Source organism: Periplaneta americana, chromosome 3 (assembly GCF_040183065.1).
Source record: "Periplaneta americana isolate PAMFEO1 chromosome 3, P.americana_PAMFEO1_priV1, whole genome shotgun sequence".
Classification (NCBI taxonomy): domain Eukaryota; kingdom Metazoa; phylum Arthropoda; class Insecta; order Blattodea; family Blattidae; genus Periplaneta; species Periplaneta americana.
In genome coordinates this window covers 13,443,583-13,458,296 of record NC_091119.1, presented here as the reverse complement: position 1 = coordinate 13,458,296, position 14,714 = coordinate 13,443,583, and the positions used below count along the sequence as shown (strand labels likewise).

The 14,714-nt window shown below is 32.8% G+C and overlaps 1 protein-coding gene across 13 annotated transcripts in view; it reads left to right on the top strand.

Moving 5' to 3' along the window:
* TfAP-2 (transcription factor AP-2) overlaps positions 1 to 14,477 on the top strand; it is a 978,986-nt gene extending 964,509 nt beyond the window's left edge. For all 13 annotated transcript variants that reach the window (XM_069820017.1, XM_069820019.1, XM_069820016.1 and 10 more), the window contains 2 exons: positions 714 to 885; positions 8,710 to 14,477. In XM_069820017.1, the coding sequence (XP_069676118.1) occupies positions 714 to 885; positions 8,710 to 8,862 (325 nt within the window). In that variant the 3' untranslated portion in view covers positions 8,863 to 14,477. The remainder of the gene's footprint in view (positions 1 to 713; positions 886 to 8,709) is intronic.
* The last annotated feature ends 237 nt before the right edge of the window (positions 14,478 to 14,714 follow it).

Genomic DNA, 14,714 nt, shown 5'->3' with positions numbered 1-14,714 from the left:
TGGTTATTTTGATTCCTGATGTGTAGATTTGGTTCCATTTTAAAATAATTTCATTTATATAAATATTAAATAAAGTTGGTGATAGTGGACAACCTTGTCGAACTCCATTATTAACTAATTTTCTTTCGGATATACAGTTATTTATTTTGACACTTATTTTGCTGTCCGTGTAGATTTCTATTATATTTTGGAATAGCAAATTTGGAATATTTTTTTCTTGTAATATGTCGAATAAAAGGTCTCTTCGGACTTTATCAAAAGCTTTCACAAAATCAATAAAAGCTATATGGGTTTCTAAATTAACTTCTCTTCTTTTTTCCAACAATAGTTTGATAATAAATAAGTTTATTTGCAATTTAGTTAGTTTTCTATAATTTAAAAGTTTCCAATTATTTCATGTTTTCATTGTATTATTTTACTGTTTCTTTTATTAGTGTTTTTTTTTAATGTATTTATATGTTTTTCAATGTATTCTGACGAAGCCTAAAACTGTATGTCTAATGGCCAAATAAATTGAATTGAATTGAATTGAATTCGAACTCAAGAATGTCGCAATCTGTATTTGTAGTATAGCATTTATAATTATAATGGATGGGTTAAATCCCACAAGAATGGGGCAGAATTTTAATCGAAGGAAGTTTAAATGAAGGCCGTCAACAATGTATTGAATTGTGTTAATTTTCATGTACTTAGTAAGATACTTTTATTTGCAGACAAATCACCAAAGAGCTAATGGACCTGCTGAATCAGGACAGATCACCTCTGTGCAATACCCGACCGCAACACATCCTGGATCCCAGCATCCAGCGCCATCTCACGCACTTCTCGCTCATCTCACATGGCTTCGGCAGTCCCGCCATCGTGGCAGCGCTCACTGCAATTCAGGTTAGTAAATACAACAGCTTCTTGTATCCCAGATACATATTGCATGAATTATTGTATCAAGAGACAACATTATTTGTACTGTAACTTTTATCGGTGGCAGGACTTTAATTTGTACAAAGCAGTGCTGCTTTAATTAATGTTTTCTGGATTACTGCGCAAAGCATGCTCAAAGACTAGCATTGTTCTTGATCTTAACATTTCAGTTTGAAGCAAGATAACTGATCTTCTGTAATAGGTTAATATTTTAGTCATGGTTTCCTGTTGCTCACCAAGCTGACAGATACATTGAGATCAGCTCTACTGCAAAATGCATGAACATTTGAATTCTATAAGAATGGTGCTTATTATTTTATTACTTCCTAATTACTGACAAGCATGTTGCTATAACACTCATTTTCTTCCATATGTATGTCTTTTGACGAAATGTGCTCCATTTATATATTCATTAATAAGTATAAATATCAGATGAAATTATTGGGGATCATCAGTGTGGTTTTAGGCGTAATAGATCAACTATTGATCAGATATTTTGTATTCGACAGATAATGGAGAAAAAATGGGACTATAAGGGTACAGTGAATCAGTTATTCATAGATTTCAAAAAGGCATATGACTCGGTTAAGAGAGAAGTTTTATATGATATTCTTATTGAATTTGGTATTCCCAAGAAACTAGTTCGATTAATTAAAATGTGTCTCAATGAAACGTACAGCAGAGTCCATGTAGGTCAGTTTCTGTCAGATGCGTTTCCAATTCACTGTGGGCTAAAGCAAGGAGATGCACTATCACCTTTACTTTTTAACTTTGCTCTAGAGTATGCCATTAGGAAAGTCCAGGATAACAGAGAGGGTTTGGAATTGAACGGTTTATATCAGCTGCTTGTCTATGCTGATGATATGAATATATTAAGAGAAAATCCACAAACGATTAGGGAAAACACGGGAATTTTACTTGAAGCAAGTAAAGAGATAGGTTTGGAAGTAAATCCCGAAAAGACAAAGTATATGATTATGTCTCATGACGAGAATATTGTACGAAATGGAAATATAAAAATTGAAATTTTATCTTTTGAAGAGGTGGAAAAATTAAAATATCTTGGAGCAACAGTAACAAATATAAATGATACTCAGGAGGAAATTAAACACAGAATAAATATGGGAAATGCCTGTTATTATTCGGTTGAGAAGCTTTTATCATCTAGTCTGCTGTCAAAAATCTGAAAGTTAGAATTTATAAAACACTTACGAGTATATTACTGGTTGTTCTTTATGGTTGTGAAACTTGGACTCTCACTTTGAGAGAGGAACAAAAGTTAAGGGTGTTTGAGAATAAGGTGCTTAGAAAAATATTTGTGGCTAAGAGGGATGAAGTTACAGGAGAATGGAAAAAGTTACACAACACAGAACTGCACGCATTGTATTCTTCACCTGACATAATAAGGAACATTAAATGCAGACGTTTGAGATGGGCAGGGCATGTAGCGTGTATGGGCGAATCCAGAAATGTATATAGAGTGTTAGTTGGGAGGTCGGAGGGAAAAAGACCTTTGGGGAGGCCAAGACGTAGATGGGAAGATAATATTAAAATGGATTTGAGGGAGGTGGGATATGATGATAGAGACTGGATTAATCTTGCTCAGGATAGGGACCGATGGCGGGCTCATGTGAGGGCGGCAGTGAACCTCTGGGTTCCTTAAAAGCCAGTAAGTAAGTAAGATATCAGAAATTACTCATAATGACAACATACTTAAAATGAGAAAAACTACAAAAAGATGAGTTTGAGATGGCTTATTTTTCGGAGGAAACCTATAAAACATTAACTAAAAAAGTAAAATTTTTATAAAGATATGACTGAGTGAGTAAATTGGCAATTTATACTAATCCAAATACAAGTTCAGTAATTTTGCAGAGAAAAAAATGAAATATTCATTAAGAGTAGAAGGGAACGTTTTACATTCCTTCTCAGATATAGGCTAATTGTTAGAAGTATGAAAAACAAAAAAGTATAATATTTTGTTTCTCTGCAGGGGACTGATAAAGAAAAGAATACATTTTCAATACAGATTCCATGAAATGTTTCAAATATGAGTTTTTTTTTATGATAGTGTAAAGTAAGCTATTTATGACCACGTTCTACTAACAATTTAGTAATTAAAATACAGGTTTTGATTAATCATTTAAAAAGGAATTGTAATTTTCACTTTTCAACAATAAATAATAATGTGGTTGTGAAAAACAGTCAATGCTGTACCCAGAGTACCAGTAAAGCCAGTAAAATGAAGGAGTAGATCTACGTACTTCTTTTTATATCACACATTGTTGCTGCATGTTGCATTTAATTTTGCCGAAAAACTAAACTTCTCATTATATAGGTCGTAACAAAATGTTTGACAAAACTTGCTCATAGTTACCTGATCAATAACTTATATAAATGAATATACGTTTTCTTCCCCTCTGTATTTGAGCGAAAAAGTGCGTGAAAGCTGTTTCTAACCAGTATACTTATTTCTCTACTCTTAACTAATGTATTTCATTTCTTTTACATATATTTAAAAAGTCAGCTTTATTCAAGAAGTGAAATTAAAAAAATAATAATAATAAATTATAGAAGAATTTCTTGCTAGTCTTCTTAATGTTGTAGGTTGGTATGGTGATATAATATTTCACTATTATATTTGGATGACAATAGAAATATCGGGTTTAACTAGCTATACTAATTAACCTCACATAAAAATTTCTATAAATAAGTTTTTGACGTGATTGTCATTTTATATTATTTTGTTATAATAAAATCTAATGTGTGCTAGCAAGGAAAGCTATTGCTGCATCACATCATAATGTCAATTGTTACACATATAACCAACGTTTGAAGTGTGAAGTATCGATAACGAAAATAATTTCTTTTCTGAGATATAGTATATGATATGCTACATTGTTAACATATTTACTTTCATCAAGATTCATTTGTAAAAGAGGGCTAATATTTTTCAGTTTTACTAATTTGATGTATTACTTTTCAATTAGTCCCACACAGTGGCGTCGTGGTCTAAGGCATCCTGCCTAGGACTCGTATTACGGAATGCGCACTGGTTCGAGTCCTCATGGGGGAAGAAATTTTCTCATGAAACTTCGGCCAGTGTATGGGACAGGTGCCCACCCAGCATCGTGATGCACTTGGGGAGCTACGATAGGTAGCGAAATCCCGTTGCGAATGCCAGCTATAACGGCTAGGGGGGAATCATCGTGCTAACCACACGATACCTCCATACTAGTTGGATGATCGTCCACTTCTGCTTCGGCATGTGGACGTGAGGCCAGTAGCCAGCTAGTCGGTCTTGGCTCTTCATGGCCTGTAGCGTCATGGATTTACTTACATTACTTACTTTACTTTTCAATTACTACATTATCAGAATTATTTTTACACCATGTTCCTTATATTGTCTGCACGTAATAAGATATGCAGTACTGGAGTAATTATTCATTCATAATCCTGTAAATGATATGCTTATTTTACTTTATATGCAAGTTCATGTATTATCTTCATTATTTCTATCTACCAGCACCAAACAAAGCGTTTGCATTTTCCAGCACGATTGTTTTATGTTTGTCATAACCGTTAACTTTTTCTCTGTTATTTCGCAATGTGAATATTGATTGTTAGGTACTTACAAAATACTTCTGATAATGCTTTGGCTGAGTTCTTTGCTTTGCGATTCTTCTTTTCTCATCTGTAGAAATCTTGTTTGCATGGCTAGTGTGGTACTGCAGAAGTCTTAAAATGGAAGAATGTGAAGCATGTGCATGTTTTTTTTTATTTTCCCAGGTAAGTGCCTTATAAAATTAACAAAATGCATTTAAGATACAAACGCATGTGACTATAAAATTATATTTTGGGTATTCTGCCTCAGTTACAGTAAGTATTTGCTTGGAATCATGCTGGAATATTGAGATGTGTCTGTTGTCACAGCAGAAAGTCCTTTCAATGTCAAGATTTCTAAGTTAGACAAAATCAACAATTCAGCTTTCTTCTTCTGTGTGGTTGTCAAAATTCAGAATAGGAATTTCTGTTATTTACATTATAATTATTACACTATTAAGATAAGTAATGTTCATTAGGCCTATTACAATTAATTTTTTATGTTCTCTTTTTGTTATTCTTATACTGTTCTTATAATTAATTTGATCACTAAAATAACAATATCTCTTCTTTAGTGTGTGTACGTTCATATTAGCTCAGGGATATCAAAGCGCCTGTACTGTTTTAAATCTTTTATAAAATACATATACAAATGTAAACATTAGCCATAAATGTAACTTGAGTTTTATGTATACATATATATGATCTCAAACACTAGTATGATATAATAACATGACATTGATAATTATTTGTACTGTAAACTGGGGTTACTTTGAACACAGAGGAAACTTTGAACATTTTTCAGAAAACCATATTTAGGTTTCTACATGCTGCACTTGTTATAGATGGAGGTTAATTATCATAAAAATCATTCTCATACCAAATTTACCTCTATTTATAACAAGTACAGCATGTAGAAACCTGAATATGATTTTCTGAAAGAATGTTCAAAGTTTCCTCTGTGTTCAAAGTAACCCCAGTTTACGGTATATAAAGTTTTAATGAAATTAGATATTAATGATATCACTTTATATAAAAACATATACATGAAGCTCATGAATTAACACTATATCAATATATATATAATATAGACTTATTTAATTATTGATAGATTATTATAATGAAACTGGATAAACACAAATTTAATAACATTGTAACTTAGCACAATTAGATCGTCAAATGAATGTATCTGATGATGCCAAAAAAAAAGGCAAAAACGTTCATACATACTATTCAATAATTAACATGTATTAACGCGTATTAGTAAACCACAAAATAGTGATGTCATATGATTGGCCAATTGAATATTGTTTATATTACTTAATAATAGATTTATCTGAAAAAAAAAAAAAAAACCAACATAAATTTTAAATTAGTGAAAAGATCTTAATTTTGCACCTAATTTATGCCTATTCCTTGAATATATCATCTTCGTTATAGATTATTCATAACACTTGACCTATAAACAGACAAAAAAGCAACAAACAAACAAAACAAAGGAAAAACGGGGCAGAATTGTGCATAAGAAATTCCATCACGTGTAAACCTAAGCTCTCACCGAATCAAGCAGTCTTCCTAAGGGGACTTAGTATGGTAGCTGGTCATTTTTTTGTCTAAGACTGTACATATACAAGCTCTTGAGCTTCGTGACTGTATATACTAGACTGTGTTCTACACCTTAGGCCTCGGGGGTGGGGGGTGCACTAAAGTAATGTGAAGAAAAGAAGTTGAGAAACACTGCACCAGGGCATCATGTTAATAATAATAATAATCATCATCCGTCACGAATTAGGCCTGTGTAGACCTGTTTCGACCCCATCTACAGTGCATGAGGATTAAGTTGGCGTGATTTCTACTGTCCTTGTCTGAGGTCCTTGTCTACCGATTGCCACCAGATGTGACGGGCAAGAGGTTTCCTTTTGTACAATTCTTGGAATTCCCTTTCTCCTCCCTTCTCCCTTCACAGTTTTGCAAACCCAATTAGTGGATCTCTCAGTGGCGTCTCGGGGTTGTTTGAGTTCATTAGTTAGTAGTATTTTGTGAATAGTGAAGTGAGTTTGTGTCTTTTTTTTTATTGGGTTATTTTACGACGCTGTATCAACAGCTCAGGTTATTTAGCGTCTGAATGAAATGAAGGTGATAATACTGGTGAAATGAGTCCGGGGTCCACCACCGAAAGTTACCCAGCATTTGCTCATTTTGGGTTGAGGGAAAACCTCGGAAAAAACCTCAACCAGGTAACTTTCCCCGACCGGGATTCAAACCCGGTCATCTGATTTCGCGGCCAGACGCGCTGACCGTTACTCCACAGGTGTGGACGAGTTTGTATCTTGTTGTACCAATTTAATATAATATAATTCACAAATTAAAATGTTTTCGGAGATGCATGGTTTCACTGTTACCTTAAATATTGTAATGAGTGTTGTGCTCTTGTATTTAATAATAATGGTAGGCAATATGGGAAAACGCGGGAAAGCCTTGAAGTCGGACGGTATGAACATGGTTATTAATGCATATAAATTCTTTACTGGAGAATATGAGGCACTGAAATGCGGAAAACAAACAATATCTGTGCCGAGTTTTATCGAAAGAACTGCTGCAGCGACAGATATATCATCTCGTGGTGTTAACAGGATTAAAATAGAAAAAAAAAAAAAAAAACAAAAACAAAAGAAAGCGGAAGCGGAATTGGGAGCGTGCTGCGATCTCCAGGAAAGAAACCCCCGAATAGGATTCTTAAAAAACGTGTGTAACAGGTTAAAAATGAGCGCACTTGCAAAAGTGACGGAAGAAACTTAGAGGAAGGCCTGTAAACACGTAGAAAAAGTTGAACAATTTTATTGGGCGAAGGATGGACTTGTAGATGGAAATTTATTATTCGTTCGTAATCAATTTGGACGACACGAACATGGACGAACTTTCTGGCGGAGTGGAGTCAGAATTTGAAGAGGAAGAGAATGCCGCCACTGGTAACTCGTGGTCGTTTGAAGGAGTGTCGACCATCATAAATGAGGGTAGAGAGAGATGGTGAGCATTCTCTCTCTTTCTAAAAGGGACTAGACAAGTAAATCCTCATGGACTGTAGCAGTCTTCTAAAGGGTCTTACTAACCATCGATGTCCTCTGGTTTGATATTGCATCATCATTTTGGGGATTCTTGAATAATTGTCCATTCGTTTTACATGATGTAGCCAATTTAGTTTGTATCTGTTTATTTTTTCTTCTACTGACTCTACTTCTAATTGAGGACCGTTTTTGCAAAACTTGCTAACTGAAAAAACTAAATTTTACGGGAGAGACAAAACACTATAGTAAGCAAGTTTTGCTGTATGTCTCACTTATAGCAGAAAGCAAGTTTTGAAAAAAACGATCACACTTTGACACACTACAATGAAGAGAAATAACATAATTTTACTAAGATGCCTTGAACATTATGTAGAGGCCTGCCTTATGATAACAAATCAATCAAAATCTCAATTTTGCAAATTTTGCAGTTAGCAAGTTTTGCAAAAACAGTCCTCAGTTGTTCCAATATTTCATCATTCCTTTTTCGATCTAACAGAGTATATTCTGCTGTCCGTCTGAGAAATTTCACTTCCGTCGCTTTGATTCTGCTCATATCTCTTTTCCTTAATGTCCAAATCTCACTTCTGTATAAAAAGGAGGGTAATGCTACAGTATTACATATTTTTATTCTTGTGGATTTTGGTACTAATTTAGCTTTTAATATATTATTTATTATTCCTAAAATTTGTGTAAATTTGGTGATGATGATGATGATGATGATGATAATAATAATAATAATAATAATAATAATAATAATAATAATAATAATAATAGTAATAATAATAATAATAATAATACATATTAATCACTGAATTTACAATAAAGAGGAAACAAAGTTGTAAAATATTTTTGTAAATGACAAGTATTGGAAACCAGAAAAGAAATAAATATTCATTTATAAAAAAAATAATAAATAAAGAACACCACCTTTTATTTTGTTCAATTTATAACTTTATGCACATATCCTCCTCTATCTGAATAAGCTTCTGACTTCGTCTATTGTTTATAGCTTTAGTTCAAAAGATTACGATTTTGTATGTTTAAGTAACATAAGTAATTACTTTCACTTTTCAATATTGTAACACTGAATCTAACTTAAATTCATATACTTATTGATTTTCAGAACTTTCTGACTGAATCGCTGAAACACTTGGACAAGATGTACCCATCGGGCAATAATGGCGGAGCACACATATCAGTGACGTCATCGCAGCAAGCAGGAGGAGGCGGTGGAATGGACACGAAGCCCAAGGATCTGGGCGATTTGAAGAAGTGAGGCTGGCTGAGACGGGGCGCCGTAGTTTCTTCCAACTCCGACGACCCTAACTCCATTCCCAGTCAACCCCCCGCCACAACGCTGCGTCATTCCTGGCCGTACAACTGAGACGGGAGGCATTCAATCTGGGGAAAATTCCCCACTCATGATATTCCTAACCTAAATAATGGAATGGTGAATAAAGACTTCAATGTTTTGACATGCATTTTCATGGTTTGTTTTCTGAAAGTGATACAGCACTATTCAGTAATGGACACTGCATTGGAATGTCGATATTGTGTTGGAAGACATTTGATTTGTACCAGACCGGAAGAGGGAGTAGAATTATTTTCTTCCAACTCTGAAAATGCAAATGTTAGCTACATTGAAAATCTGTAGCTATGCTACAATAAACAAATGAGTACAAGGAATTTATGAAAAATGAAAGTGACTCGTAAGTCACTGAGATCTCAAAAATAGTAAAAAGAAATCACTATTATTAACCCGTGAAGGAAATTCGATCTAATGCTTTTCCAAGGAATTATAGACGTTTACACTGCTTGCAAATAAGTTGCCACAAAATCCTAGAAAGGAATGTAAGTCTTCTATTCTGTAGCAGAAGTAATTGTGAAAGTCAGTTCTTCCTTTTGCAGAGAAGGATTTTAAAAGAATTTTAAAATATTGATTTTCCATTGTGATACGAAAGTGAAATTTAGGTTCCTTCCAGCTAACCTGAGAAATGGAGGAATTATATGATGCAACGTAATTCTGTAATCGAAATGCTGGAATTTCACTCAAGAAGTAGATAAGTTCTAAAGACACTATATGATGATAGGAATTGATAAAAACATCAAGCAATCTGTTTCTTTAGTAACTGAATAACTGAAATGAAAATATGAATTTGGAGAACATCTGATTTTTGCCATCAGTAAGTGTTCTACAACATAAATAACAGTAAAAGAAAACTAGGAAGAGTTTATTAATATTATATAGGATACAAAGGATATCTATATATATTTGAACTAGTTAATGTTTTATTTAAAACAGAAACAAAATAAATTGTTCATTTAACAATGTGATAAACCTTCAAACATTCCAATGGCTTTTTAGTTATCATTATCAGTTGCTAAGACACTTCGCTTTGTGTCTTGTGAAAGATTATGTGCAAAATCATTATCTCCCCTCCCCAACATACAAATAAAAAAATTTTAAACTGTTTAATAAAATATTGTTGACGCAAGATAAACGTAATAGGGGTTTTGTAATCTCATTTTAAATTCCTAAGAAATCTATTTGTTGTAATGTGTTTCTAAGTTTCCTGTGACCTTACTTTTCATCTACATTCTCTGAAATCTTTTGTTGAGTTGAATGTTAGATTTTTATTGAGACTAAAATAAATGTGATCCTTTTTTAACAGGAGTCAATTGGGGTGGACAAAAGGGTGATAAATTAAACAGGCAAGGAAGGTATCAGCCCATCATATCATATCTGTAACTCATTAGTCTTTTTTATATTTTGTATCGAAAATAAGTTGTAATAATTCTTTCTTTTTTATTACGTTATAGCCTAGAACAAGAATTTCGGTCAGGGAAGAAATATCACATATTTTTTGTTTAGTTTTTTAATTGTACCGGTATCAGAAAGAATTAATGTAATATACAAGTAGGCCATTTTAAGTGTTTTATTTACGATACTGCCCTGAAAGTATTAATACCGGTATTTTATTATGTTCATCCCTTACATCGAAATTATGTTACTTAATTAGTAATGTTATATTTTAAGAATAAAAAGTGGACATACACAATTTCTTATCATTAATAATAATTGTGCTTCTTAAAATACGGAGAGTTTTAAATTTCCATCTTGTAGAATGCAACACATACCAATTACATGGTATATGTTAAATTTCTGGCAGAAAAATGAAATTGCAGACTTCAGTAGAACTAAATTTTAAGCTGATATCAAGTTAAAAATTAGATGTGAAACTGATTAGTTGTACGTTATCTAAAGTTAGTATCTTAAACATGACTAAAATGATTTTCTGTCTCTTCTAGGGAGAGAAAATTATAACAGACCTGATCATTTTTCGCGCATATTTTAGATACAATGAACAAATATATACAGGGAAATTACAAAAGATTCATCAGGTTTTAAGCAGTTGCATAAAGAAAAATATAACACTTAGAACAATGTATGACGATAATCAAAATAAACAGAAACTCTCCAAGTTTCGGATACGCGTTCACAAGTGTTTGATGTGGCTTCCTCTCGTAACACAACACACATTGATGTGATATTGAAGTTCGTCCCATATTATGTAGCAGCATATCCCTGGTAATGTCATAAATGCATCTGTAAAGCAATCCTTGAGCTCGATCAAAGTTGCTGGTAGTGGTGGCACTTACACTTTGTCTTTTACATACCCCCAGAGAAATAAAATCACAGACCGTTAGATCGGGGGCTCTAGGATGCTACTGTAACAATAATAAGTCATCTTCAGGGCATTGCCCAATCCAATCAGTACCCCAGATGCGTACATTATGGCGATTAACTTTGCCACTTAAGCAAAATGTAGCCTCATCACTAAACACTAGATGGTCCTCAAAACTATCATTCTCCTCCATAGCAGCCTGCATGGAATTACAAAATTCATATCGTTTGACGACATCTTTCAGTTTTAGCTTTTACATTAGCTGGTACGATTTCATTCGCATTTGGGTTCGTAAAATTTTCCATACAATCGGTTGCAGAATATCAAGTTCCCGACTGTTGCGGTATGCTGATTTCTGAGAGCTGCAAATGAAACTCGCCCTCATTCGCTCCACTGTTTCCTTAGAAACGCTTGGGCGTCCACTGCTTTTACCTTTACTCACTGTACCAATTGCCTTAAGGGAATATGTACGTGAACGACCACAAATATTATTAGAAAAATGCAGGCTCTAAATTTCTAAAATTTTATAAGAAAATTAACTCACAATTGGACAAAAATTACAAGTTACTACAAAAAGACTTATTAGAACTTAAATATCTGATAAAATTATAAAAAAGGTTACTAATAATATCTTTTCAAACCAGTGTTATCAGAGTATGAAAAAAAAAAAACAAAACAAAAAAATTCTGCAGTTACATCATTTGGTAACCATAACATTGTTATGGTCTCTCTGCCATCTTTAATATTTTTCCTGAATGTAATAAATACCTGTTTCTGAAAAATAGACTACTCTCAGACATGTAGAGTTGTTTATTTTAATACAATTATTTTTTTATTTGTTCTATATAAAATATATTAAAATTTACATAATGTTTTGTGATCTAATTTTTCTATTTTCAAAGAAATGGGCATTATTGTAGTCTACGTCTTGCATAAATGCATGTTAAATCAGTGTACAAAATTTCAGAATTCTATCTCTAATGGTTGTGGAGTTATGAAATAATAGGTGTGAAAATTTTCAAATTTTGGAAAATTTAATTTAAAGTAAAAAGTGAATTCTCAAAAATATTATCAGTAACCTTTTTTTATACTTTTATCAGATATTTAAGTTCTAATAAGTCTTGTTGTGATACCTTGTAATTTTTGTCCAATTGCGAGTTCATTTCCTTATAAAACTTTAGAAATTTAGAGCCTGCATTTTCTGATAATATTTGTGGTCATTCACGTACGTATACCCTTAAATTGACGATACCATCACAGAATGCTTTGGTGATCTGGTGATGAAATTCCAGTACTCTGTATGATAACAAGGAAAATGACTTCTCATATTCCAAAACTGCTAACACTTTCTGCTCCATAGACACCATTTTGAAAACTATGCTTGTGCTGCCGTCTGTCTACACATGCCAGAGTTACAACAATGGAAGAGTAAGCTTTCAGAGTTTTTCTTTCGATTCATGATTAGCACAAACATATTGTATCCATAGTTTTCGAAAATATTTGACTTAAAACCTGATGAATCATTTCTAATTGCCCTACACACAGTTATTGTAAACCACAAACAGAAATAAGATATGATATGTTAGGGTAAATAACTTCTCAATGAACAATTGGACCAATGACATATGATGTGATTTTCCATCCATTTATCCCTTAAATTTAACTTCAGGAACTTTAAATCTCGTGTTTGATTGTTTAAACAAAACTACTTAAAATGATAAAGCACTGACTTTGAAGAAAAAACAGAATAGATGCTTAGTACATGGACATGTTCATGAACTGTGAAAAATGAGCCCCGAAAAAAAAAAAAAAAGGAAACCGAATTTTAAATACAACGAGCCATAGTGTAAATATTTGTCATGGGACCACTAATATCAATATTACTGTAAAATATAAAAAAAAAAGAAATCTTCAAATGTGCCAACTTTTGTGAGGGTGGAAAAGTGCTGTGGTCTTTGTTTTTCTTTTATTGTAATTATTTGAATTTTAAAACATCGGTTACGTGTGTACAGTGTGTGAAAGTAATAGATCATTGTTGTTGTGATTGTTGTATACTGTGTAATATTCTTCCTATGCACATGATCTTCCACTGATCGGATATGAGGAAGTTGTGATTTTCGAACTTCATTAGAGAGAAGTGAGTGAAAATTATCTTGGACCGCTAACAGTGCAGTATTCACTGAAAATGGCAGCTATATTCGGGACATTAACAATGTATGTTTTCCCAGTTGCTACTCCCAGACTGCAGAGCTACGTGTTTCAAATCGAGTGACAGAGCAACTAAGTATATACCTGATTATATTGTATATTGCCATAGCTATAGTTCGTATCACGCCATGACAGCAGGCAATTTTTTTTTGCCTCGAGAGTATGAATCAAGGCTCTGCCATATTCTTCGGTGATAATTATTCTTTTGTAACCGTTGTATTATTTTGGAATTAATTATTTGTTTTAAATATCAGTCGTAAATTAAGAAGTGATGCATGAAAGTATTGAATTGTGGTTTAGGACATTGTAATTTAAATACAATATATATATTAGGGCAGATAATTGCTCTGGGGTTTAAAATGGGGATATTATAAAGTAAGTAGATATAGATAAAATTCTTTTTTAGAAGAATCCAGTTGACTTGCCATAAATATTGTCTGTATATACTAATGCATCAGTTAGTTTAATGGAGAGCAAATAAGAAACAGTATTGTCCGTTATATCACTGTACAGATCTTATGTTTCTATAGTATTTTTGCCAATGTAAAAACATGCCTTTTTACTTTTTTTGTTTTTAGTCATTTTTTTTGTGACATTCAATGCTCAAACGAGAAAAGTTTATGAACTGTAACTCTTGACTTTAGGAATTTTCTTGCTTAAGATATTGTGCCATGTATTCATTTTTTTTATTTTGTTTTAGTTACTCTGTGTTGAAAGATGATCCTAATTTGAGGCATATTTCAGATGTTGTATAGGTACGTGGTATCAAAGAAAAGTATGACGAACTTTTTATAATTGGTTGTGTTGTACTCTATAATAATGTCTTGTACTACAAAACACAATAGTCATGTCTGTTCTCATCCTTGTTTGTTTTTCAACATAGAAATCCGACAATTTATCAGTAACTTGTGATGTTTTGACAAGATTCAGAAAATTCCTTACAAATTCTTGAATTGTGTACATCAATTCCCAGGAATAAATACTCATTCCATATTAATTACATTTTTTATCATGCTTATTTCCGAACTTATCCTGTCCCTTTTTTCCTTCTAAGTTCATGCATTGGTAAAATGAAAATTTCCTATAGCATATATATATCAGTGGCGGCTGATTGACTGAGGCAAGTGAGGCCTGGCCTCAGTCACTTGGCTTAACTGAAATCAAATTTTATGTTTTTACATAATGTATTAGTTATTTGAATGAAGCATATATCGCTGTAGAAGCATTTGAAAAC